General features: G+C 41.2%; 1 protein-coding gene across 1 annotated transcript; it reads right to left on the bottom strand.

Moving 5' to 3' along the window:
- Positions 1 to 312: 312 nt before the first annotated feature.
- On the bottom strand, positions 313 to 17,981 carry ACTA2 (actin alpha 2, smooth muscle). The gene is made up of 9 exons (XM_020801276.3): positions 17,853 to 17,981; positions 11,302 to 11,473; positions 10,484 to 10,612; positions 8,260 to 8,370; positions 7,093 to 7,177; positions 6,826 to 6,987; positions 4,197 to 4,388; positions 2,466 to 2,647; positions 313 to 736 (listed from the first exon to the last, which is right to left on the bottom strand). Exons 2-9 carry the CDS (start codon positions 11,428 to 11,430, stop codon positions 593 to 595), a joined length of 1,134 nt encoding a protein of 377 aa, XP_020656935.1. The 5' UTR covers positions 11,431 to 11,473; positions 17,853 to 17,981; the 3' UTR covers positions 313 to 592.
- Between the last annotated feature and the right edge of the window lie 8,023 nt (positions 17,982 to 26,004).

Below are 26,004 nucleotides of genomic sequence, written 5' to 3'. Positions count from 1 at the left end.
CCCTCCCCCAAATTTGTATTCCAGGATAGTCATTCTGATAATAGAAACTCTATTAAGGTATCCTGAACTGCAGTTACACATCTAGGGCTTGCAAAATTTATTTATTTGGCTTCCCAGTGTCCCTCAGCCAGCATGGCTGCTGGCCACAGTAGCAGCAGAATTCTGGAAGTTGTTGTCCAAAAATGTAACTTTCCCAAGCTCTAGCTAGACTTGTCTTCCATGAATGTGTCATGTAAACATTGACTGCTATAGTGTTTATCTCATGTGTCAGCTTATTTTGGTTCAAAAGAAAACAATTTCCATTTCCTATAATTAGAGTAAGAAAAAACTGGAGGTGTTTTATTAATAAAATTATGAGCACCTAACTTTTTTTAGCATGTTTGAAGTTTATTCCCTCCCCCCACCCCAAAACACATTGCAAAATTACATATAACTCTTAACTGGAAATAGCTGGAGACATCGTTATTCAGAATGGAATCATACAGAGGTTACTATTCCTATATATGTTCACAGTAATGTGCTCAAGGAAGGAAGGAAGGAAGGAAGGAAGGAAGGAAGGAAGGAAGGAAGGAGAGCTAAAGGGGCAACCAACTTAGAAGCATTTACGATGAACAATGGATGGGCCAGCCTCATCGTATTCCTGTTTGCTGATCCACATCTGCTGGAAGGTGGAAAGAGAGGCAAGGATAGAGCCCCCGATCCAAACTGAGTACTTGCGCTCAGGAGGAGCAATAATCTGTATGGGAAGAAAGAGAAATGAAGAACACTTGAAATGCCACAGTTGTCTTATATATTGTGACTTGCACATTAATTTTCCAGTGTGCTGCCTACCACTGTCTGCTCCAAAATTGGCAAACAGAGAATTTGTATCAGCTCATACTTGTGCATCCAACACAGGCAGGTGAAGCTGCTCCTCAGATCTTTCTTCACATCTAAAGATGATCTTAGGCAATCGACTTGTCTAGTAGGGAGCTCACATATGTAAATGATTTTTGACAGAGAAAAATCAGGGCTTGTTTCTTTCGCCAAGATCAGTTCTCCTCCACCTTAGGGCCCCAGATGTTCTTAGACTAGAACTCCCAGAAGCCTTCACCACCAGCTGTGCTGGCCAGGATTTCTGAGAGTCACAGGCCAAGAAAATCTGGAGGCCCAAGGCTGGGAACCACTGAGCTAGAGCAATCAACCTTCTTGCAAAAGCAGTCTTACTGTATGTGGTGTGACTTACTTTTTGCCTTGTATCTAAAGCAGTTGAATTTTTAAGCAGATTTTCTGTAAAACCTCACGGGGTTGCTATTTTCATAAGCTTAACTGTGATAGTAAAGGAAACTATCTGATGACATTTTGTTTGTGGTAGTGAAATCTTTAGTCTAAATTCTACCTGGGGTGGAATATGTACCCTGTTCCAACATCTAGGATTATTCTGACAGGAACCCCATAAGTTAACAACGTTACTTCCTGTAATGTCTCTTTTTCTCCAAAGGGAATTGAGATGAAGAATGTACATTCATTTCACTTAAAAGAACATTTTAATTTGAAAGAGGCTCACCTGTACAGATTTAAGAAATCCAAATTTAGAATTAATCAAAGTCAAGGAATTCCCAATTATTATTTTTTCTCTTTCAGCTTTATTTTAATTTAGGTTTGCAGTACTTGCGTAAATTCAAATGCTTTGCATTTATTTGCTAGTATTATTTTCGCAGATTTTCACTGGGGCAAAAAACCTGCACTGAAAGTGACTAGTGGGGACTGAAAAGAAAGCTGCTCATTTGACATTAAAGATTTGGGCAGGATCAGGGTCTTGCTCACAGAGTAGGTCCCCACCAGCACTTTCCATAACAAATTGGAGGGAAAACCTCAATCCCAAGTAACAGAACAAGAATTAAAAGTTGTGTTCCTTTTTAAAAGAAATTAACAAAAATAATTTTGTATCAAAATGAACAGATTTTCCCCAGGGCTGTTCTCTAGAGTTACACAGTCTAATTATTTCTTTGCCATACAAAAAGGGAGAAATAGCCACACTGGCCATAAAAAAAATTCCAAACTACATATTGCAGTAGAGCTTGGAAAAGTTACATTTTTGGACTAAAGATCTCAGAATCCCTCATTTACTGAGGAGAAGGAGGTAAGGTTAATGAGAGCAATTGTCCAGAAAAATCATTTTTCCAAGTTAATTGGCTAACTAGAAAAACTTACACAAGCTTTCAAGATCTTTAGATTTCAGCAGAAACCTTAGCAAACACTTGTACCCCTTTTTGTGCCTTTTCCTGGTTGCCCTAATAAAAGATCTACTCACTCTACGAATCTTGTTTGTTTGATGTGCTTTTGCCAGCTTTCTGCATCAGAGGGTTCTATTACATAACTCTTTTTGACATGACCTTCATAGCAATACAATACAATAACTGCCCAATCAGCTGAAACCCCCTCACTTGGCCTTCTTTGCCCCTGTGAACCAGATAAAGACCAACCTTGATTTTCATAGTGCTGGGTGCCAGGGCAGTGATCTCCTTCTGCATACGATCTGCAATGCCAGGATACATTGTGGTTCCCCCAGACAGGACGTTGTTTGCATAAAGGTCCTTTCTGATGTCGATGTCACACTTCATGATGCTATTGTAGGTGGTTTCATGAATGCCAGCCGATTCCATGCCTGTGATGGTTTCAGCAAGTATTTATTTAAACATTCTTAAACATTTTTAAGAATCCCCACCTTTTTGAACTGCCTCCGTTAAGACATGTGATGGGCAAACATTAATATCATTCCATCATAATAAATATCAAACAACTTAGAGAGACCAAAAAGCAATAGGTAATTTAATATGGAAACAACAAGAGCAATGCCACAAAAAGTCAAATTGCAATGGCTGTTCAAAATGTGTGAGAATAAAAGTTGTTGATAGGTGGCAATGTTTAGCAAGTGCTCGACAGATATGCCTGGAGAGGACATTCTAGAGTCTGACACACGGGACCAAGAAGAGCTGGTAGAGACCTTTCCTTCCACTGAGGATAGGGCCACCTAAAATATTATTTGCACACATTATGTTAAGACCTGGGTGGGATGTTAGAATGAACAGTAGTGAAATAGCTTTTGGTTAGATAAGGTGAAGAGGAATTGTTATTCAAAGTCCTGCTTGTTCCTTGCCTTCCTCCAAAGAATGTCTGGGGCAGTGCACAATGTAATAAAAATCACAACAATCTGATACACAATTGAAGTCATCATTCAACAGCCCAGTTTTTTAAGGGTGCATATTGGAAGGAAATGACTTCGCTGAAGGAAGACTAGAGAGATTCCTTAACAATTTTCAGCTTAGCTTCCAGCAGGCTAAAAACTCCTTATATGGTTATTTAAATTACTTGTCTTTGGGAACACTGTGAATCCCCTTTGAGTTCGACTTCTCAAAACATATCTTCTAATCCGTAGGTATGTGGTTCTTTGGACCATTTCCCTGGCAAAGTAAGCTGCTGCACAAAACACACACACACACACACACACACACACACACACACACACACACACACACACACACACACACACACACACACACACACACACACACACACACACACACTGATTCTTCTTTAAGCAACCAATCCAAAACATTGTTGCTTAGAATAACATTTGTTCATCAAGTGTGTCCTCATTTATGTTCTTTGTGGAAGTTTGTCAGGGAATCAGGAACGTCCATGGCTCCCTGCTGATAGTTACACTTGATGGCAATCCAGAGTTCTGTGTAAAAAGTCCCTCATTACTTTGAGCATGTTAACAAATGAAAAATGAAGTGAATCAAGGAACACTTGTTTAAGATTTCTTTATTCTTTTCAGTCTACAGCAGAACTGGGGAGAGGGCAAAACTTCAGATTTTTGGACTCCAGCTTTCAGAAACCCTAACTATGGGACATGCCAGCTGCAAACTGAAATACAGAATTGGAACTGGAAGCCAAGAATAACCGGAAACCTACCTTTTGCCCCTGGCCTAGAGGAGGGGAACTTGTGGCCTTACAGAAGTTTTGCTAGTATTGCCATAACCCTGGATCATTGGCCATTGTAGCTGGGGCTGATGGGAGTTGAAATCCATCACCTAGAGGTCACACCTCTGCTCCAGAGTAAGAACTTGGTGTTCTGCTTTGGCACTGGCGGACAAATTTTTATGTTGAAACATAAAATATAATTGGCCAAGAGAGTATATGTATCATCTTACCAATGAAAGAAGGTTGAAAGAGGGTCTCTGGGCATCGGAAACGTTCATTTCCAATTGTGATCACCTGACCATCAGGTAGCTCATAGCTTTTTTCTAGAGACGATGAAGAAGCAGCTGTGGCCATTTCATTTTCAAAATCCAGAGCAACATAGCAAAGTTTCTCCTTGATATCACGGACAATTTCACGTTCAGCTGTAGATGGGATTGAAAACAGAGAGCTAAGCATGACCCTAATTTTTTAAAAAACAAATACACAATATTTTTTTTGCTGTTGGAACTGCAACCGAGGGTGTCTATCTCCGGACTAGATCAGACGGAAAGCTCTTTAATCTCTCCAGATTGAGAGCGAAGACCAAAGTCCAACTGAAATGCATGCGGGACTTCCTCTTCGCAGATGATGCAGCCATCGTTGCCCACTCTGCTGAAGACCTCCAACAACTCATGAATCGTTTCAGCAAGGCCTGCCAAGACTTTGGACTAACAATCAGCCTGAAGAAAACACAAGTCATGGGCCAGGGCGTGGACTCACCTCCTTCCATTACCATCTCTACACAAGAATTGGAGGTTGTTCATGACTTTGTGTACCTTGGCTCAACCATCTCTGACACCCTTTCTCTGGATGTCGAGCTGGATAAACGCATTGGCAAAGCAGCCACCATGTTCTCTAGACTCACAAAGAGAGTATGGCTCAATAAGAAGCTGACGACACATACAAAGATCCAAGTCTATAGAGCCTGTGTCCTAAGCACACTCCTGTACTGCAGCGAGTCCTGGACCCTTTGTGCACGGCAGGAGAGGAAGCTGAACACGTTCCATATGCGTTGCCTCCGACGGATTTTTGGCATCACCTGGCAGGACAAAGTCCCAAACAGAGTAGTCCTAGAACGAGCTGGAATTTTCAGCATGAATACATTGTTGAAACAGCGACGTCTACGTTGGCTTGGGCACGTCGTGAGAATGGCTGATGGTCGGATTCCAAAGGACCTCCTGTATGGAGAATTAGTGCAGGGAAATCGCCCCAGAGGGAGACCACAGCTGCGATACAAGGACGTCTGCAAGCGAGATCTGAAGGCCTTAGGAATAGACCTCAACAGATGGGAAACCCTGACATCTGAGCGTTCAGCCTGGAGGCAGGCACTGCATCGTGGCCTCTCCCAATTTGAAGCGACCCTTGCCCAGCAGGCCGAGGCAAAGAGGAAATCACAAAAGCAGCAAAACCAGGGAGCTGGACAGGGGACAGATTGGATTTGTCTTCAGTGTGGAAGGGATTGTCACTCTCGAATTGGCCTCCTCAGCCACACTAGACGCTGTTCCAAGTCCTCCACACAGAGCACGCTACCATAGTCTTTCGAGACTGAAGGATGCCTAAAGTTTTATATAGTATCGCAGACTACTTACGTTTACAATTTTAAAAAGTTCAAACTTTTTTTATATTTATACTTACTGAAGAGGATTTGGGGGATTTAAAGATTGCAATATGGAAGTTTCTAAATATACATATGTCTCTTTTATAGATATATAAGAGACATCTGTTCCCCTTGTGAGCCTAAAAATGTGCTGAAGGTGTAAAATACAGTGGTGCCTCGCTAGACGATTGCCTCGTGGGACGAAAAACCCACAAGACATTTGATTTTTGCAATAACTGTGGTGCCTTGCAAGATGTTTTTTTCTACGACCGATGCTTCGCAAGACTTTTTTTAGACCGATGCTTCGCAAGACTTTTTTTGGAGACCGATGCATAGGGAATCTCACAAGACAATATTTTCACAAGTCGACGATTTTCGTGGAATGAATTAAAATCGTCTTGCGAGGCACCACTGTAGTTTAGATGGTTACTGAATACATATATCAGGCATTGGATATTCTTGCTATGTTTGCATTATTTCAGCAACTGGGAAATCTTTTTAAAAACCACACACACACACACACACACAAAACAGATTTATGATGTATATTCTATTGCAACAAAATAAATGTAATACTAAGAGCTAAGCCCATTTGTTAGTCTCACCTAAAGGAGACCAATGGAATTAGCAGGATTTATCTCAAGAGTTGGATTAAAAAGTCCCACTCATTCACTCAACAGCTCCACTCTAGCTGGAACTAGCAATTGGATTTAGCCTTAAATTTTTAAGTAAACTAAAAATACTTAAAAATTTAAGGTTAAATCCAATTCTTAGTTCCAGCTAGAGTGCAGCTGTGGCATGCTATAAATGATTTAAACAAATAAACATATTCTCCTTCAATTTAAAATATTTCAGAATTCAACTGAGCAGCATTTGTTCATATTCTATTCTCTGAAAAAACAGAATAATTCATTCTCTTTATTGCACTGAAGCAGTCTTCCTCATTCAGATCCATTTACTGGATCGAAATCTGCATACAAGATTCATCCCTACACAGAACTGGCAACTAAGAATGAACTTGAGAACTTCCTGAAATACGGAGTGGTTCCCCAGCAGAAATGCATGTAGAAAGGATACTTCAAAAGCATAAAAGTATGATGATAATTGTACTAAATACACTGTCACTAGAGCAATATGGCAGCCAAATGACTGCCAAGCTCCTCGGTAAGTAACAAACGAAGAAAAATAGATTATGGAATACCGCGATACACAAATTTCCTTACCAGTTGTAACAAATGAGTATCCCCGTTCCGTCAGGATTTTCATGAGGTAGTCAGTAAGATCACGGCCAGCCAAGTCCAAGCGCATGATGGCATGAGGCAGAGCATAGCCTTCGTAGATGGGTACATTGTGGGTGACACCATCCCCAGAGTCAAGCACAATCCCTTGAGACAAAATAAAACAAAGAAGCGGCACTTGGCCTCAACTAAAGCTCTTTTTCTTTTCTTTCTTCATTTTCAGAAGTTTCAAAACCAATGTGACTTGCTTACCTGTTGTACGTCCAGAGGCATAGAGGGAAAGAACAGCTTGAATAGCAACATACATGGCTGGAACATTGAAAGTCTCAAACATAATCTGAAAAACAATGAAAACAAATTACAAATAAAACTAGGTATGTATTGGATTGATGATGCAATGTTGTCAGTAACTTCATGCAAGAGACAAACCAGTGGGAACGCAGAGGGGCGTGTATTATTTATCACTAGTCACACACACTTCAAGGGGTCCCCCCAATCCTTCTAATCTAGACGTGGAAAACCTTGGTCTTCCAGCTATTTGGACTTCAGCTCCTAAAATCCTAGTCAACATGGCCAACACTATTATGGGGATTATACTCCCAGACATCTGAAGGTCAAGAGTTCTGCGTTCCATGCTAATCAACAGACTTTAAGCGAGAATGAGCCATGACTGGCATGATCTGTGATTGCTAGAACTCCCCCAACAAGCATCAGTGAATTGGAACTGGGTTTTAACTTATCTCATCCTTGAGGAACCTTAGAATTGCTTCCATTGTCTTGCAAAAAGGTAGGTGTTTTTCAGCCTTTTCAAGAAGCAATGAGAACAAGTACTGTGTTTGCACAAATTGCATAATTTGTTATGAACGATATCAAATAACCCAAATACTACTTTAGTGCCAATAACGCACATAGTACAAAGTAAGTCTGGCTGCTGTTCACTTTTCATCTTTTAAGGATTTATAAGCATCAGAGGGGCTATTTGCATTTTTTAAAGATTTAGCCCATTCAGCCAATCCTTTTGCTCTTGTTGTGTGTTCCCTGTTTTGCTTCTCAAAGGGAAAAGGCACCAGTTCTGCATAGGTTTATGTAAATGATGGAGGCTTTAATGTTAAATATATATCAGCCCTTATCTCATTTTCATATGAAGGCAGGGAATTTTATGGGCTTGAAAATTATTGATCAAGGTGCCTTGTTGAGTAAAGACAGCCAAAACTGACAAGGACAAAAACTTATTTATTTAAATCCCTAGCCTTGACCATCTGTAGCTAAAGATGAGTGTACAGCAGCCCCTAGATATATATTTCTCACTTAAACTGTGAATTCCCTGGATTCCTTAGGATGGGACCCTGACAGCTAAAGTGGCATTAAAGCACCAGAACAAGGGCATGGTTCACAATAAAAATGGAAGCATCCTATTACCTGTGTCATTTTCTCTCTGTTTGCTTTGGGATTCAAAGGAGCCTCTGTCAGCAGAGTTGGATGCTCTTCAGGGGCAACGCGTAGTTCATTGTAGAAAGAATGATGCCAAATCTGTAGTAAAAAGGAAAAAAAGATTGTTACTGTGGTTGTAATAAATCCCACCACAAACACCACAGGGTGGCAACAAAATCCTACATCACTCCACCTTGACAGTATTTTGAAAGCTGCAGTAGCTGCTACAGAACATGGAGGAGTGCTGGAAAATGTCAACATTTTATTATAATGAAAAGTAGACTATCTGTTTAATGTAATTTGGGCCTAAGTCCCAACTGGGGTCTTAATGGTCTCATTGAGTCACTTAACTTCATTCTCATGTAGAAAGCATAGGTTTCTCATGAAAAAAAGGAAACACAGGCATCGTATATATATAACAAATGTCAGGGTCTTTTCATACCTCTCCATGTAGTGCCTGTTCTACACAGGAAAATATAGTGGCAATATTACTACCTGAGGATTTCACCACTTCAGACAGACGTTTGTGGAACCCTCTTTAGAGAACCTTCAGAACTTACAGCTCCCACCAACCCTTGCCATAATAACCAAAGATGAAGGACAATGGAAATGTCAATCCTACAACATTTAGAAGGTCACACATTCCTCATTTATTCTCTAAGGTGCTGAGGCAGAGAATGGTGAAACAAATAAAACTGCACAAAAAAGCCTAAGGATTGTGCCTTTTCTAAATTACCTAGCAATCAATAGCTGATGCCAGTATTATTATCTCCTATGCTGACCTCCTTTGTTTGCAACAGGTAACAAGTATGATTTCTGTTCATATTATAAAGTGGCCTGTGATATACCAGCAGTATAAGTCTACCTTGGGGGAGAGTGACAGAGTTTGTTTGTCTAGCTGCTTGTGTGGCTGCAGTATTTATCACAACTGCATGGAACTGTTCTTAATTGTTCTGTCCATCTGTCAAAGGAGACTTCAAGGATGGAGAGCAAGAAACAGTCACCAGTATGTAGTGGTGTGACAGAAACCACACTATGCCAGGTAAATGAAATGAAAGCTTCTTGTTGTCCAGAATTACTGTTCATGCCTTCTTAAATTGTTCCCATAAATTTCACTATCATAGTACACATCCTGCACACCAGGGTGGGGAGACTTCTTTGAGTACAGTGGTGCCTCGCTTAACAACAATAATCTGTTCCAGGAAAATTGCTGTTAAGCAAAAACATCATAAAGCGAAATAAAAAACCCCATTGAAATGCATTGAAAACCGTTCAATGCGTTCCAATGGGGTAAAAACTCACCGTCCAGCGAAGATCCTCCATACGGTGGCCATTTTTGGTGCCTGTATAGTGAGGAATCCATCACTAAGCACAGCGGGGAGCCATTTTAAACACCCAGTGGCCATTTTGAAAACCCAATGATCAGCTATTTTTGATCATCGTAAAGCGAAAATCGGTTCCCAAAGCAGTGAACCGATTATCGCTAAGCAAAATTCCCCCATTTAGACCATCGTTTTGCGATCGCAATTTCGATCGCAAAAACATTGTTGTAAAGCGGATTCATCGTAATGCAGGGCAATCATTAAGCGGGGCACGACTGTAGTTACTTCAAACTCTCAAACAACTGTATTTTTACTTCCACTGAGCAAGCCCATTCATTAGCAGATGTTGGAAGAATTAAAGGAATTTGTAAGTAAGTATTATGAAATAATCGATATGAACAATCCAAACTGATTCTCCCTCCCTCCCTCCCCCCTCTCTTTTACACACACGCATGATATGCATCATTTTAAACTATGAGGTTATTCTGGTAGAAAATATTTATTTATTTAAAGCATTTTAAGTCCACCTTTCTCCTTAAAAAGGACCCAAGGTGGCTTACATCATTAAAAGACAATATTTAAAAGCTAAAAAGAGTAAGTATAGCAATATTGAGAAAGAATCAAACAAGTACCACACTAAAAATGGCAAGAAAAATCAACACCCAAACCAGATTCAAAGCAACAAGGCACAACACTCCATTTAAAAGCCCCTCTCAGATACTTCATTTTGAGTGCCCAGAAAAATCCCTGCAGCAGAAGACATGCCAACTGTACTCAAGAAATTATAATGTGCACTCCCAGTGCAAAAAAAAGGAAAAGAAAAGTCTGTTTAGGCTTGCCATTAATTTGGTACAATATCCCGACTACCTTTGCATCTGCGATTAAAATACCTTCTCCATATCATCCCAGTTTGTGATGATTCCGTGTTCAATGGGATATTTTAGTGTCAGGATTCCTCGCTTGCTTTGAGCTTCGTCACCAACGTAGCTGTCTTTCTGACCCATGCCCACCATCACACCCTGAAAAGCATATATGAAAGGGGAAAAAATAATGACCTCAGGCTCATAAGCAATGTACATTTAAAAAAAGCAAGTGAGACAGTACATAGTTCTACAACCGGGGAGCCTTCCCACTGGAAAGTGTGCAAAAGGATTGGAACTGTCTGATTTTTTTAATGCAGATCAGTGCCAGCTCCTGAGGGTACGCAGCTCCTGAATACAAAGAGATGCTCAGGCTGAACTTGGGACTTCCTGCAAGGATCTGCCACTAATTCATCAACTATATTTGGTGTATCAGATACAAATTATTTAACGTTATGGACAATTGGAGAGACACAAAGTGCCGTGTAGTGGACAGAGCGGCAGACTAGGGCTTGGGAGACTTGGGTTCAGATTCCTGCTCAGCCATGGCAAGCACCGCTTGAGTAACTTGCTTACCTCGAAAGCCCTATTAGGGCTGCTACAGGACTGTCTGACGTGACAGGACATAACATTTTAGGACAAAGATGAGCAAAGTCCTGAAATCTGGAGGCCATACCCTGCACCAAAATGGAGGGATATTTGAGGGGGGGGCAGAAGTTATGGATCCTTTTTTAAAAAACTTTCAAGAAGGACAGAGGGCAATGGTTTTCATGCCAGTCAGTCTAAGTCATCGGTTGTTCCCTATGTGCCAGGCAGTGCTTTAACAGCTGGAGGATTCATTCATTCACCTGGTGCCGGGGACGTCCCACGATGGAAGGAAAAACAGCTCTGGGAGCGTCATCCCCAGCAAAGCCGGCCTTGCAAAGCCCTGAGCCATTGTCACAAACCAGTGCAGTGCTGTCCTCTTCCTCACACATCTTCCTAGGGTGACTTCCTCAGACCTTCGACACAGCTGCAGTCCTAGAAAGAGAGCATGGAAGATCCACTGCAATGGGATGAAATATTTTCAGAAGGTAAAATGGCTGAAAAGAAGAACTGGCTTCATGTAGTTTTTTCTTCTTCTTTGCAGTCATGGTGTTACCAGAAAGGCTCTTTCTATCTTCTTCACCCAGCCCTCTCTACTGTCCTGACATCCTGCTCCCCATAATGACTTAAAGCGGAGCTGGGGAACATGAGGTTCTACCAAGTATTGTTGGACTACAACTCCCATCAATTCCAATGGCAAGGAATGATGGGGGTTGTGGCCACATGTTCCAACTGGCTATACTGGCTGCAGGACTCAGTAGTACTGAAACTGCCAGCTCTCCAAAACAGTATAAGCTAGAAACACAACATTTTGCACATCCTATAATTTTTTGATTTAAATAACAGGATGGATTACATCCTTGCCTTTGCCCCTTGATCTTGAAGTTCTCACTAAGTGTTTCTCAGGGCTGACCCAAATCATTTTGCAGCCATGAGAAGTGTAAGATTTCTATTACACTCATTTAGAATGTGACTTTGGAAGGCATTAATTGTCCTTGAGGGCAATCTATGCAATGGTCAAATGTGACTGATCGTGTGTAGAAGAAGTAGCCTTCTTCCCACTTGCCTCACTCAGCCCTTGGTGTTATAATGAAGCACAGGCAAAATTGCTGGGAAGCATGACTCAGCAAACATAGGATTAAGGGTACTAGTTAAGATAAACCTTATAGAGATGGTGAAACATGTGTTGTAACAGTACCTATATCTCATATTTCCAACAGTATAGAGTGGATCCTCAGCTTACAGACGGCTCCACTTACAGACTTTTCGAGTTAAAGACTTCTCTGGCTGCAAAATTTAGGTTCGACTTGCAGCCAGAGAATCGACCTACAGACCGGAAAAAAACCCCAAAATGGAACAAAAATGGGCGGTTATGGATTAATCGGTTTTCAATGCATTGTAGGTCAATGGAGTGTCGACCTACAGACTTTTTGACCTGCAGCCACCGTTCCAATATGGATTAATTCTGTAAATCGAGGGTCCATTGTAGCACCCAGCAGGCAGGATCTTGGGGACAGATGCTGAATTTGCATTGATCCATCAGGATGTCTAACATGATTCCCTCCCTCTCACCAAGCACCATGTTCCCCAGTTTGTCAAGTTAGCATAGCTATCTGAAAATGGGGGCCTGGAACCGATCGTATCTGCCTCCCCATCCATGCCAGGTAAGATCTGTCAGAAATGGGTCAGGTCTTTTTTGTTCTCCAAAAAGACCCTGAATCTCTCCTAAATGGTACCTGGCCCTTACTCATGTTGCAAGGGACATTCTGGAACTTCAGAATTTTTTTAATGAGATGGGATGATGGTGATTTGGGTATGGAGCAACTCTCTGCAGTTCCACTGTCATAAACAGATGGTTTAGTATCACCAGAACTCAAAGAGTCTCAGTGTGGGCATGGGGTGTAAATAAGGCAGTTTGCCCCAGGATACTGATGAGCATGAATGCTTTTACCGTGGCTCTTGGGAAGTTTTTATCGAAGCCCTGATTGACACCTGGAATGGGGAACTGACCAGGGCAGTGGAAAGAATTGCTCTAGAATGCACTCCATGGAATTCATTCTAGCCAAACTAAGTTTGGAATTTCCTGGAAAACAGTGATGAAACGAGTAAGACTAGAGTGATGTTGGCAGAAAAACTGGAGCACATCTGATTGAACATGGAGTAGAGCTTATCAAAAGGTCTGTTCTCTACCACCATTGATATGTGCACAGAGTTGTCCAGCATAGCTGTGTTTCATGTAATCAAGGGCCTATTACCCTCTGGCTCACAAGACGAGAATGCAGACCACTTGGCATCCCAATGTGATAAATTTATGTGACACTCTACAGACAACATTGCTCAGCTCTGCTGCAACCCGGATGCTGATGCTGACTCAGGTCCTGCGGATGCCACTTTAGCCCCTACTTGTCCAGTGCTAGTAAATACAGGTTTCACTACAACCTAACAATGTGGGCAGGATCCCTGGAGAGGCGAGTGCATTCATTATGTGTGTTGGAACCTGGAACTTAGCTCATAACACTAAGGAGACTGGCCGTGGAGGGAAGGGGAATGGTGAGTATCTCCTTACAGTAGAGAAAAGTCTGAGCAAGCCTAAAGGATGCAGTAGTAGGGCTGCTGCTTAAAAAAGGCCCTCCTTGAATCCCACCGTATTAATCAATGACCAGCCCGTCTCCAGTGTTCCATTCCTGAGCAAGGCAGTGGTTTCTAGCTTCAAGTGTTTCTAGGTAAAAGGGATAATCTAGATCCGTTTCAATCTGGCTTCAGGTCTGCTACGGGATGGCAATGGTTTTGGACACCTTGGTGTAGGTGTCCTACGCAAGGAACTGTATGAGGCGAGTGTGGTTTTGTTGGTTGTGCTGGAGGTCTCAACAGCTTTCAGTGCCATTAACCATGGTATTCCTCTGGGCCATCTGTCTGAAATGGGACTTGGGATGCTCTGTTTTGCAGCAGTTCCAGTCGTTCCTGAAGGGGCAAACTCAGAAAGTGGAGGGCTCAGGTTTCTGTTCTATATCCCACACAGGTTGATATACACCCTGGGAGAGGTTTCCCAGTGATTTTGGGTTTGTTATCACACCTGCTGAGCAGGGCTGCTGAGGACAGGACATTTTGGCGATCACTGTTTCATAGGGTCATCTAACACTTGGGGATGACATCTATTCAGCAAGATTTGGGAGACTACATGTCCCCCATCTCTAGTTTAATGCCTTTTCTTCCATTGAGCAACTGAATTTGAAATGCATGGGATTGCAAGGGGTCTTCCCATCCCGCCCTAGATGTGCTTGGGTTCAGCAAAATGCCTCTGCTATTAACCTTCCACATAAAGGTAAGTTGCAGCTCAGAAATTTGATCTAACAACCACTGTTCAATGGCTTTGATTTGTGATCTGGCCATTAAAGTGTATTTACTTTGGATGAGAGAAAAGACACCCATCAAAGTAAATATACTTTAATCACCAGATCACAAACCAAGCACCTCCTCAAGCAGGAGATAAGAAATACTTAAATCTATACTTACATAAGAAGCATTTAAAAGGGAATTCTCTCCTCACAAACAGAGAAAATGTGTGCTTGCATCAAGCTCAGTCTACCTGATAGATGCAATTTTAACATAGCTATGTTTTGTCGTACATATACTTTGTGCTCAGAATTTCCTATGTGAACTTATCTTTGTTGTGTGCCCTTCCATTAAGTCACATTTCCTTGCAGGCTACTGGCTGGATGAAGCTGGACAATGGATATTTGTTATAGTTCGTCTGAAATTCTTGGGGAATAAACCTTCATTTTTTAAAAAAATCATTACACAGAAAAGAATAAAAACCCTTACTTTTTTTTTTTTGGTCTTCTTTTCACTGGGAAAATAAAAGACTTAGAAGCAGATATTAAAAGGGGATCTGGGATATTTAGGCTTAAGCTTTTACTCAAAGGCACAGAAATATTACCTAACGTGAGTGACTCTAGCCTGTTTAGAACAAATCATTTCCTAATTAGGAAGAAAAGTCTTTCAAAAGTCTGTTTTTGGAACAGAGATGAAGAGGTCAAGCGCTTTTTCCCCCTCCCATCAAACTTAAATTAACTGAGCCAGAAATCTTGGAAGGGGGGGAAGAGGGGGAGGAGAGGATGTGGTATTTCTGCCTGAACATGGTGAACTCTAAATGAAAGCCATATTTAGTAACCAGTGAAATTTCAGAATTTCTGGGAAGCCCAGCCTTTAAGACAGGTTTTCTGATGGCAGCCAAGCAGTGATTTAAAGCCCCAGGATGCTCTGGAGTGCCAAGATGATGATCTGCAGTACCTAATTAAACTCAGAACATGGCAATAAACTTGTAATGTGCAATCTTGTGAGTGATTAAAGTATGCCATTAACTGTTCATCATTTTGCTACTGGGCAGAGCTACAATAGTCCCAGTGCAAGAGTTCCACATTATATAAAAACAAAACCAAGTGTCAGCCAAAACAGACTGTAGCAAGCATGCCTTATCATGATAACATCATAATTATTATTATAGTGTTATACAATATTATACTAATATTGTAATCAATATTAACATAATTATCAACATTATTAATATTACAATTACAGTACCTTTTATTTTACCCCATTTTTCAGCTAGACAAGTTCCCATTGCATCTATGTAATTCATGCAAAAATCTACTGAGGCTGCAATTTGAAATTACCCTTGAAAGGAAGGAAGGAAGGAAGGAAGGAAGGAAGGAAGGAGAATCCAATAGTTCCAGCTATAGTAAACCGATTTAATTATTGGCACTGTCAGAAACGTTGACTTACGAATTGTTTCAATGGGTCTACTCCAGCTGGAATTAATGATCTAGCCCTTAACTTCACTAACAATCCAACATTAGCACTTCTGAAGTGATCAACACTATGGAATGTTTTTCTTTGAGGAGGTCTCTCCCAATCCAAAATGCAAGTCAGCTTGAGCTTATACTGGAAGGGGATTTTGAAAGGACACTTACAAATGAGATCCCAGGCTTTTCTTTCTCTGTCTCTCACACACAAACATTAAAAAGTAGTAGGAAAAAGTACTTGCAACAAGAGGACTTTCCCAATCACTTCAAGGGAGGCAGTTTTATCACTGATAGCAGCATTCTCTCATACAAACCAAGGGGATGATTTGACAGGGAACTGAGATGTAATGGACTATATTGCTCGTAGTATATTACAAAGGGTGGTCTTCTCCAATTGAGCATCTCCAAAACCACACAGAAGAAACCAATGCCAGTTTAGTACTGAAGACACTCTACTGTCAACACTGTAGCCTACAAGACAGCCCTTGCCTCACTTCAAACACTGGTGCATTCAGTCCATCTTGCTCATATACCTCCAATGCCCCCTCGCCTCTCTGTTTAGAAGTGGAACAACCACTGAATTTCAACTCAAAGGAGAGAAAAGGAAAGTAGTTTGCCGTGATCAGAACTAGCCCTTGAGTGTCAGAGGAAGGGTTTAGTATGACACAGGACTACCCACAAACCCAAGTGCACCCTTTTAAACCACAGCCATTACATTTTTGCTGCATTTACTCTGTATAATTAATTTTACTCTAGGCAGTTGATGTCTGAACTTCATTGAGTGAAGACAGACTGAAGTCATGTCCTGAGCTTGGAAACATTGGTTTAAGCATGTGTTTGTTTATAGCAGCTTCCAGAATCCCTCCTTTCAGCCATGGACTTTGCTGGCTAGGGATTCAGAGGGTTGAAGACAAATGAGTAATGTTTCAAGCTCTAGTTACCTCTAATTAATTTCTGCTAGACATTGTTTCCAGGTGATAGTAATAAGCAGCAGCAGCATCAATCTTATTATTATTATTCATCCAGCAACATGAATACAGTATAGGTAATAACTTTGTATAAGCACCAATATTTCTGCTCCAAAGAGATTCCATTGCTCCTCTTGCTCTAAATTTCAGCGCATAACTAAAATCAAATGTACCTCCCATCTCCATGGCAAAGCATCAAGGTGGCAAAATATAAAGTTTGTTTACAGCCTTAGACCTTAAGCCAATGGTCTTAGGAGCTCCAGGGTGGGTTTGAAAAGAACCTATCAGAAGCCTTTGGTGGGTGAGAAATTCTTTTCCAGCTACACAGTGTAGAAGGAAATGCCTGCACAACTGAAATCAACAACATCTAAAGAGAAAAAGTGCACACTGGAAGCAAAAAATCACAATGCAATCATTGAAGGAATAACTAAGCCCAGCAAAGATGCCTTTCAGTGGCACTGAACCAGGAGCAGAAGAGGTACAACACTGATAGGAAGGCACAGACAAGTTGTAGAAAATCTTGGCCCAAAGTGAGACAGCATATAGACTTTACAGCCATTTCCTCTTGACAGTTTGAATAGGAAATACAATGATCAGGTAACAAAACAAACTCAGTATCAAAACAAAATTAACTTCTCAAGTCTCACTGATTTCAATAGCAGTGCTTAAATCCTCCCACCATAATCCATGAGAGTTAAAAGTTCTTGCCTGGGTCATGCCAAACAACTGAAGCATGTCCCACTGTATCCAAAGGCTTCTTACACCTTTCCATGCTTATTTGGGAGTAAGCCCTACACAGTCTAATGGGACTTATTTCCATACCAGTGACGAGAGCATCAGATGTTAGGGTTGCAACTAAGACTTCACATCCCACAGAAGTAAACAGCAAATGCCTATTGAGTGTAATGGTTTGGACAATGCGTATACTCATACATTGCGGGATGAGGTTTCTGATGCTTGTTCAAAGCTGCAAGGAAGCTGTTATCATAAGAGATGAGGCAAATCTGCGATTTTCTCTCTCACTTTGAGTTCAGTGCCACTTACCCTGCTGTGAGTGCTTTGGCTGGGGAGAGCTGCTCTGGGCTGGTGCAGTGGGAAACAAGACACTCTCTGGTTATATAGCTCCTTGCCCTGTACCCCTCCCACTAGCTTCCCAAACAAGGAGCAGTCCTGGGCTGCGTCTCTGTGTCTCTGTCAAACAGAACCATATAGGGGCTTTTGCACAAAAACCTCTCTGATCTGGGTGGCCACAAGCTCTGAGTTCCTCTTCCACTCTGCATTCCATTCAGCAGTTCGCAAAAAGGCAGGAGGAGGTTTCCAACTGTCTGTCAGATAAACATGGCTAAAAAATTCAGGATATCTGCTGAAGAACTACTGGAGTAGCCCACAAGTGACAGGCAGCCCCTGGCTGCAATGAGTCACCCCACACCCTACTTGTTACCTATGTAGCAGCTGTCGGTGTGGGTGTGGAGGGGCTGCTGCCTCCTGACAGGCAAATATCCTGCAGAATTCCCATGTGCCTCAGCAATTAAAAGGATTCTTTCTCAACCCAACACACCCCATAGGGCCTGGTAGTCCTATCTTTCTTCTTAAAAGTTCCATCAGTAAGGAAGCCGAATGCCACATTCAGGAGAAAGAGACATTTCAAGCAGCTAAACTATAGTTTAGAAATTTACAACAGATTTCTAACACAGTGGTAACAGAGACTGCATGCCTTTGAAAAAAGAACCCTTAAAAAAAGAACCACCAACATAATTCTAACAAAGATATACAACAAATAACATGCATCTAGAAATGGAGAAGAAACTCTTACAGTTTCATAAAGTTTAGCTCTATAAATCTAGATTTAGCAGTATCCTGTGCATGTCTATCCAGAAGGGAGCCCCAGAGATTGCTCCCATTTATAAGCTTGCAGCATAGCTTGGGATCACAACCACCTACATCCCAGATCTTCGTTATCTGCTTTCAAGCCATCTCAGATTTACGGCAACTCTGTGACTGACTGACTTCCAGAATGTACTATCAATAACACTCTTACCCAGTTGTTTTGAACTCAAACTTCTGTCTTCCTTTTGGGACTCAATCCATCTCATATTTGGTCTTCCTCTTGTCCAGCTGCCTTCAACATTTCCCAACATTATTGTCTTTTCCAGAGAATCCTGCCTTCTCATGAGGTGCCTACAGTCTCAGTTGCATCATTTTTTGTCTCCAGAAATAGTTCAGGCTTGATTTTCTCTAGGACATACTTGCTCATCTTTCTGGCAGGCCAGGGTAACTAAAAAGCTCTTCTCCGGTACCGTATTTCAAACAAATTGGAACTCTAGAATCTCAGTGGTTCTTAACCTTTGTTACTCAGATGTTTTTGAACTGCAACTCCCAGAAACCCCAGCCAGCAGAGCTGATGGTGAAGGCCTCTGGGAGTTGCAGTCCAAAAACATCTGAGTAACAAAGGTTAAGAATTAGTGCTCTAGATCAGCGGTCCCCAACCTTGGGCCTCCAGATGTTCTTGGACTACATCTCCCAGAAGCCTTCACTGCCACCTCTGCTGGGCAGAATTTCTGGGAGATGAAGTCCAAGAACATCTGGAGGCCCAAGGTTGGGGACCGCTGCTCTAGATCAGTGGTTCTTAACCTTTGTTACTCGGATGCTTTTGAACTGCAACTCCCAGAAACCCCAGTCAGGACAGCTGATGGTGAAGGCTTCTGGGAGTTGCAGTCCAAAACTCCTGAGTAACCCAAGGTTAAGAACCAGTGCTCTAGATGACTGACAGTTAATTGAAACTATGTAATAAATACAATGAAAAATACAATTAAACTAAGCTACAATATTAAAACCCTGTCTTAAAAAACACTTAAAAACATATCATCTGGATTCAGAAAGTACACATCCCATAATGTCCCTACTTATCCAAGGCAATTAATAGCCTGCCTAAAATGGAAGCCTCTGTCTGGCAGTGAAAGGATGACTGGAAGGGTCCAATCTGGGTTCTTGGGGAGTATATTCCACTGGCTGGAAGCCGTCAAGGTGAGAAGAACACTGAGAATGAGAAGTTCTGTAAGAATTCATCACATCACTAAACTAGACATCACATGATGTCAAGGTTATGCAAAACCCTTACAAAACTAGGTGCATAAAGAATTCAATCGTTCCTCTGTTCAGGTTTCTTCTCCTTTTCTTAATTCTATAAGGGAAGAGAATACTTCCAGCTACTGATCCCCACTAGAAACAACGGCCCAAGAAGACACAAACAGGGAGAGTGCAGAAGGGTTCATACATTACCCTTTAAACATGCAGGAAATTGCAGGGAGCCTCATCTAATAGGATATCTCCTCTTCCAGTTAAGTTAATCTGAGACCTAAAATGTTCACTTCACTATCTTCATATCCAGGACCAGCCCTGCTCTTAGTAAGACTAAGAGGCTGACTACATGGGTTTTTAACCCGCTGTTTGGTCCACCGCAGGGACAGGCCAGTTTTCTCCTACAGATGGTGATTGGACAACATCTTTGCTGGAGCAAACTGTCCTATCACACAGCAGCCCTGCCTAAGACTGCTGCACATTTTAAGCTATTTGCTGCAGTATTAAGAATTGTGTTGTCTGCTTTTCTGAGAAGCAAGGCTAAAGAGAGGCTCATTGAGCTTTAAGACAAAATGGTACTTTTCTGGTGGGAAATGCAAAGCTTGCAGTCGTTGGAAAAACCCAAGCAGGGAGGGGTTCTTTGCTGCAACACAAAACGGTGCAAAGGAGCCTCACGACTAAAAATAAATAATCTTTTAGTCCACCACTCTGAAACGAAAAGGAATTTACATTTATGGTTAACACTGCAGTGATTGGCTGTAAGCATACAGGCATTAGGCCAAACTGCTTTTCCAGTCTAAAGAAATACTTGGGCTATTTGGCGTAAAAAGTCAGTTCTACTTTGTGCAACTGAATTGTGTTATAAAGTGTTGTGGTGGTTTGCTTGTTTTTTGTGGTGTTTTTTTTTTTTTAGAAGCAAAGAAGTTTAATAGACCACACAACATAGATTCAGTTTAGTTTTTATCCAGTAGAAGAGTGGTAAGGATATTTGATTGGATCCACCCATCGTCTGGCCCCAAAAGGGACCAAATAAGGACAACATAGTTTTTCATGGTTTCTCGCTTGCACGGAGTTCAGAGGGACTAAAGGCTGCCCCAAGACATTCTCCTGCTAAATCTGCTGCCTGAGGCACAGGCCTCACTTTTTCTTACAGTAGGGCTGACGTTGAGGGTGCCATGGTCAGTGGCCTCAGATTCACAAGCTGGGACTGAAGCTGTGTAACCTTGAGCTCAACACACCTTAATGGCCTTCACCCTGGTCAGGCATTATGATTCATGTCGAGAATCCTATGATGGGACGGTTCATATTTTTGCCCCCACTGCTAATGCTTCCCCCACTCATATCCATTCACAAAGGAAGCTCTGAAGCAGGAAGCCCATTCGACAGACAGACAGACAGACAGACAGACAGACAGACAGACACACACACACACACAAACAGAGAGAGAGAGAGACATTTTGTGCAATTAGGGTTCCAAATCACATGGGAAGCTTGTTCCTGTAGAGCAGCTGATCTCTCCTCTCTTGATACCAGGGCTGTAACTAAGGCAGGGCAAGTGGGTCTTTGCCCCAAGGTGTCATTCTTTAAGGGGCTGCTGAAATCTAAAGGACAATCTGTTGTTGACTATTAGGAAAATAAATGGCAACATTTCCCACCAGCATTCACTTCCCTATAAAAATATTTTCTCTTTTTTGAAGGGGGGGGTGTTCCGCCATATTCTCCTCCTCCTTTTACTTGTGGTGTGTGTGTGCTGATGGGGTACCACACATGGCACCACTCACTTTGGGTCCCAAAACTATTAGATGCAGCTCTGTCCAATATATCAGCAATAGGTGGGGACAGCCAGCAAGAAATGCAGTGATGGGACCAGGAATCATGACCTTCTCTGTCTCAACATGATAGGAAAGATCTTCTTTTCTGTTTGTTTAACAATGTTTAACATGGGTTTAAAAGCACCTTGTCCATCTTAACATGTTACTTGTCACTTCTTATTTTTTAAAAGTCTCAGTACAATGGCTATCATTAATGAAGTAGTTTTCAGTTAATATTTAACTATTGTTTATATTATTATATATAAAAAACTATAGAAACTATAGTTAATATATATGTGTGTGCATATTATACACACACACACACACACAGTTTATATATGCACACGCACATATATATTAACTACATATAGTTTTTTATATATAATATAGTTAAATATTATGAATATATACACACACATAAACAAAATCATTTTAAAAAACAATATTTTAGGAGTAATGGGTACACCTTACATATTATGCCCCAGAAAAAATACATTAAGAGTCATTGCTGCCTTTAAAAAAATAATGATATCTATAGCATTGATACCCAAGAAATAAGATGTTGTATCAAAGCTCTGTGTCTTTCAAGAGTATTCCCTGGGCAGGTTATAGATCAGTAGGTTTGACTGCTTTCCCATGTCTACACATGCTACCCTGTTTTCCTGAAAATAAGACCTAACCTGAAAATAAGCCCTAGTATGATTTTTTAGGATGCTTGTAATAGAATCCCTACCCCAAAAATAAGCCCCAGTTAAGTGAAACCCCGCCCTCCACCATTGTGCAGCAACCAGAAGAAGATGACATGACTGTATTTGAATAAATGTAGATTGTTGTACATGAAAAAAAAATTCTCCTGAAAATGAGCCCTAATGCATTTTTGGAGCAAAAATTAATATAAGACCCTGTCTTATTTTTGGGGAAGCACGGTACCACATCCGGGAAAGAACCACCCAAGCCCCAGAATTAGCACAATACATAAAAGTTTCAGGCTTGGCTAATTGGCTAAATTGGATTGGGCTAACAAGGGTTACTTAAGATCACATACAGTTGTGCTATGTCTTTTGGTGCAGTCCTTGCATCCACATGGCATACACACCTCAAATCATCCTATTTGGCCCATCTTTCTTTAAAGGAAAAGAAAAAAAAAGAAAAAAAAGAAAAAATACTCCTCTTTGCTCCTGTCTGTCTCTTCTTCCCACTGGGAGGAAACTATCTTTATTATAATTTTTTTTTCTAAACGGTGCAGTACCTCAATATTACCCCAACAAGTTTTTAAACAAACGTTGCCTTCTTCCTCTCCCTCTCCATGGAACAGCAGAAAAAGTTTTTAATTTCTCGGTATCATGAAGTGGCTAAGCTGTCTTCTTAAGCCACTTAACAATATTGGGAAATTGAAAGTGGATGGGAAATTGATAGTAAGACATCCTCTTTTGGTTCAATCCCAGCAATTCCACAAACTGGAAATGAACCAAAATGGAATACTGTAATCCCATCTGCACCCAAGAAAGAGTAGCCTGACAGGGAGCCAAAAAGGTGCAGGTAGGAATACTCTGGGGATGGGCTGCTTTGCTCTGGCACTTATATCATGGTGTCACTGGGAAAAGGAGTGATCCAGCCTGTCCCCAGAATGGACCAAATAGTGGGATAAATGTCTGTGTAATTATTACCATAAGTCGTGTTGTTGCTAATGTGTTACATCCAAGTTCTGCATATTGTGTAAGGAGTCTTAGAGAGGTTCTAATGCCCACCTATACGCCAGCACACCATCAGAACATGAGAAGAGTTACACAAGCCCTTGAATCACCATAGTAAATATTTCTTCCATTGAAATGAATAGAACAGATATAATTGAAGGGGGTGGGCATTGAAAATGAGGAAAGAAAAGAAGGAAGAAAAATGTTGTTCCTCCTTTCTGTCCTTATTTACAAACCTGGGGGTAGGGGCTTTGGATAAGATGGTTCCTCCACCTTTGTGTCTCCTTGCCCCATTAAAAAAAAGGAGTCAGACACAGAGATGAAATGAAATATTGGCTCCTCAGCAATATATTGTATCAAAATTATATGTTAATCATATATTACAGATCCTTGATGATGAAGCAGCTGACCCTCTGTCAGGTAATTCAGTTTTTTAGTTGTGCACATTTTCCTCAAATGAAATACTGTACTTATTTGGTGAACTGAGGTATGGGGTCACCTAGTGGCAAGACATCCCAATTGCTGATAAACATGTAGGGAGCACAGGAAATAAAGAATTCAAAGCTTCTATAAATCACACAAAGCAGGAGACAGAGTTTGGGAGATCAATTCCCCTTCTGTGTTTCCGGCAACCCATGCAGTCCCAGGGCAACACCAGATGAAAGGCATGGTAAACCAGCTCTGAATGTTGTCTACTTAGAAAACCCTGGAAGTCAGAATTGACTTGATGACACATACACAAGCACACATACACACACATCCCACAAAAAGCAACACCTAGATTTTGTGATGGTGTATGTGTCTATGCTAAGACAGGCAAAGGAAACCATGAAGATTTTGGTGGAAAATATAGATTAGGAAATGAAGATGGATGGTGGATTATGCAGTGAAGAAGAAGGCTTTTTTGTTACGGATACCAAATTCCAGTTACTACCAAGGAGACTGACTGTCCCCATGGACATTCCCACAAGATGGCACCAGCAGCAATATTGTAAGATAGCAAATACTGTAGATTATATCCTATTTAATCAGATGTTTTGTTAAACTGGTGAAAACTTGTCTGGCTGCTTGCATACATTCAGATCATGTTGTTGATATTCATCTCAAATTAAAGAAAAATGAAAAAGTAATAACAGAAGAAGCATGGCTATCAAACAACATACTGTGGCGGAAACGGCAATGCTTTTAAGTTAAATGCTTGCTTACTATTATTCAACAGAATGAGAAATTTACAGCCCTTTCAGTGTTTGAACATGTGGAATAAAGACAGCTTTGTGGACACTGGAATGCCTGTCACTGAAGCTTATGCATAGATAAATATTTTTGTATTCTATTCCTTTTTTTTCATTAGCACATTTCATTATTTTTGATTGCAGAAATTCTGTTGGGCAGCTGTGCCTGTATGATAGGAATGACATCCATCAACAGCATCAGATTGCTGCTAATTAAAGGCATCCTTTAGTGCTTTCGAGGTTCATGTTATGACTTTGTCGAATTTTGTGCAGACAACACATAAAACCAGCGTGAAAGGATAGTACCATTCTATGGATATTTTTACTTCTGCTGAGAGGGACATCCAGCGTATCTATATCCTTGTCTAATCTTCAAGAAACACTAGCAGACAACAGAAGAACTTAAAGCAAGAGTAGCAGTTCATTTTATTGGTCTATTCATTTCTCATAATGGAACTGACACACCACCTTTAAGGTAAATACTCTATACAGCCTTCTGGCAGCAGTCTGTATGAAAGCTTTTTGGAGTTGTAGTCCAAGAACCTCTGGAGGCCCAAGGTTGAGGACCACTGTTTTAAGGGAACCTTCAAGACTCAGGGTGTGACTAGACAGACATTTGTCCCACTCTTTGGTCCAGCTTGGGTATGGGCTGGTTTACTCGTTTTCTCAGTGACCACATCATATATGTGCCATTGCAAAGCAGTCCATACTGACTGATGCCTAGTCACACATTTTGGGTCGCTCTCAGGGGCTACTTATGTTGGGGGGGGGTAGGATGGTTCCATTTTGGTTTGGTTCTAGCATGTGTGCTCACTGGGATGGAACCAAAACAGATGGCTGAAATTGTCCCTTTGCCTAATGAGAAGTTTTTTTGGCTGCTCAGCTGCAGAGAGGAAGGGAAAGGGTGTTTTCCATTTCTTTTTAACTGTTGCTTTAAAAATGTCTTTCAATTCATTGCTGATCTGCTGTGTCAGATCAGCAATTAAAAAGAAATGGAAAACTTCTTCTCCCGTCCCCATCACAGGGGAACAGGAAGAAAGCTTCACATTTCTCAAGATCATTAAACAGGAGGATTTTTGTTTGATTGGTTGGTTTAGACTGTGCTCAGCAGGCTCACCACAGGTACAGTGTGGTCCACACACAAGAATTGCTTCAAATGATATACTGCACCTCCAACTCTGTTTAGCACAATAATTTAGATTAAGGTAATGGCGCTATCTAGTCATACCCTCAATTTCTCCACTTTTCTTGCTGCCCAAGGAAAGGCTTAACCCTCTCTCTCTCTCTCTCTCTGCCTCTGCCTTGGAACAAAGGAAGTACAATATGTGGGTCCTCAGAAGTATTCTTTAGGCACAGCAGTACCAATAAGTCCTGTTGGGAA

Source organism: Pogona vitticeps, chromosome 3 (assembly GCF_051106095.1).
Source record: "Pogona vitticeps strain Pit_001003342236 chromosome 3, PviZW2.1, whole genome shotgun sequence".
NCBI lineage: Eukaryota > Metazoa > Chordata > Lepidosauria > Squamata > Agamidae > Pogona > Pogona vitticeps.
The sequence above is the reverse complement of the archived record's forward strand: the minus strand, read 5'-3'. Positions and strand labels throughout refer to the sequence as shown.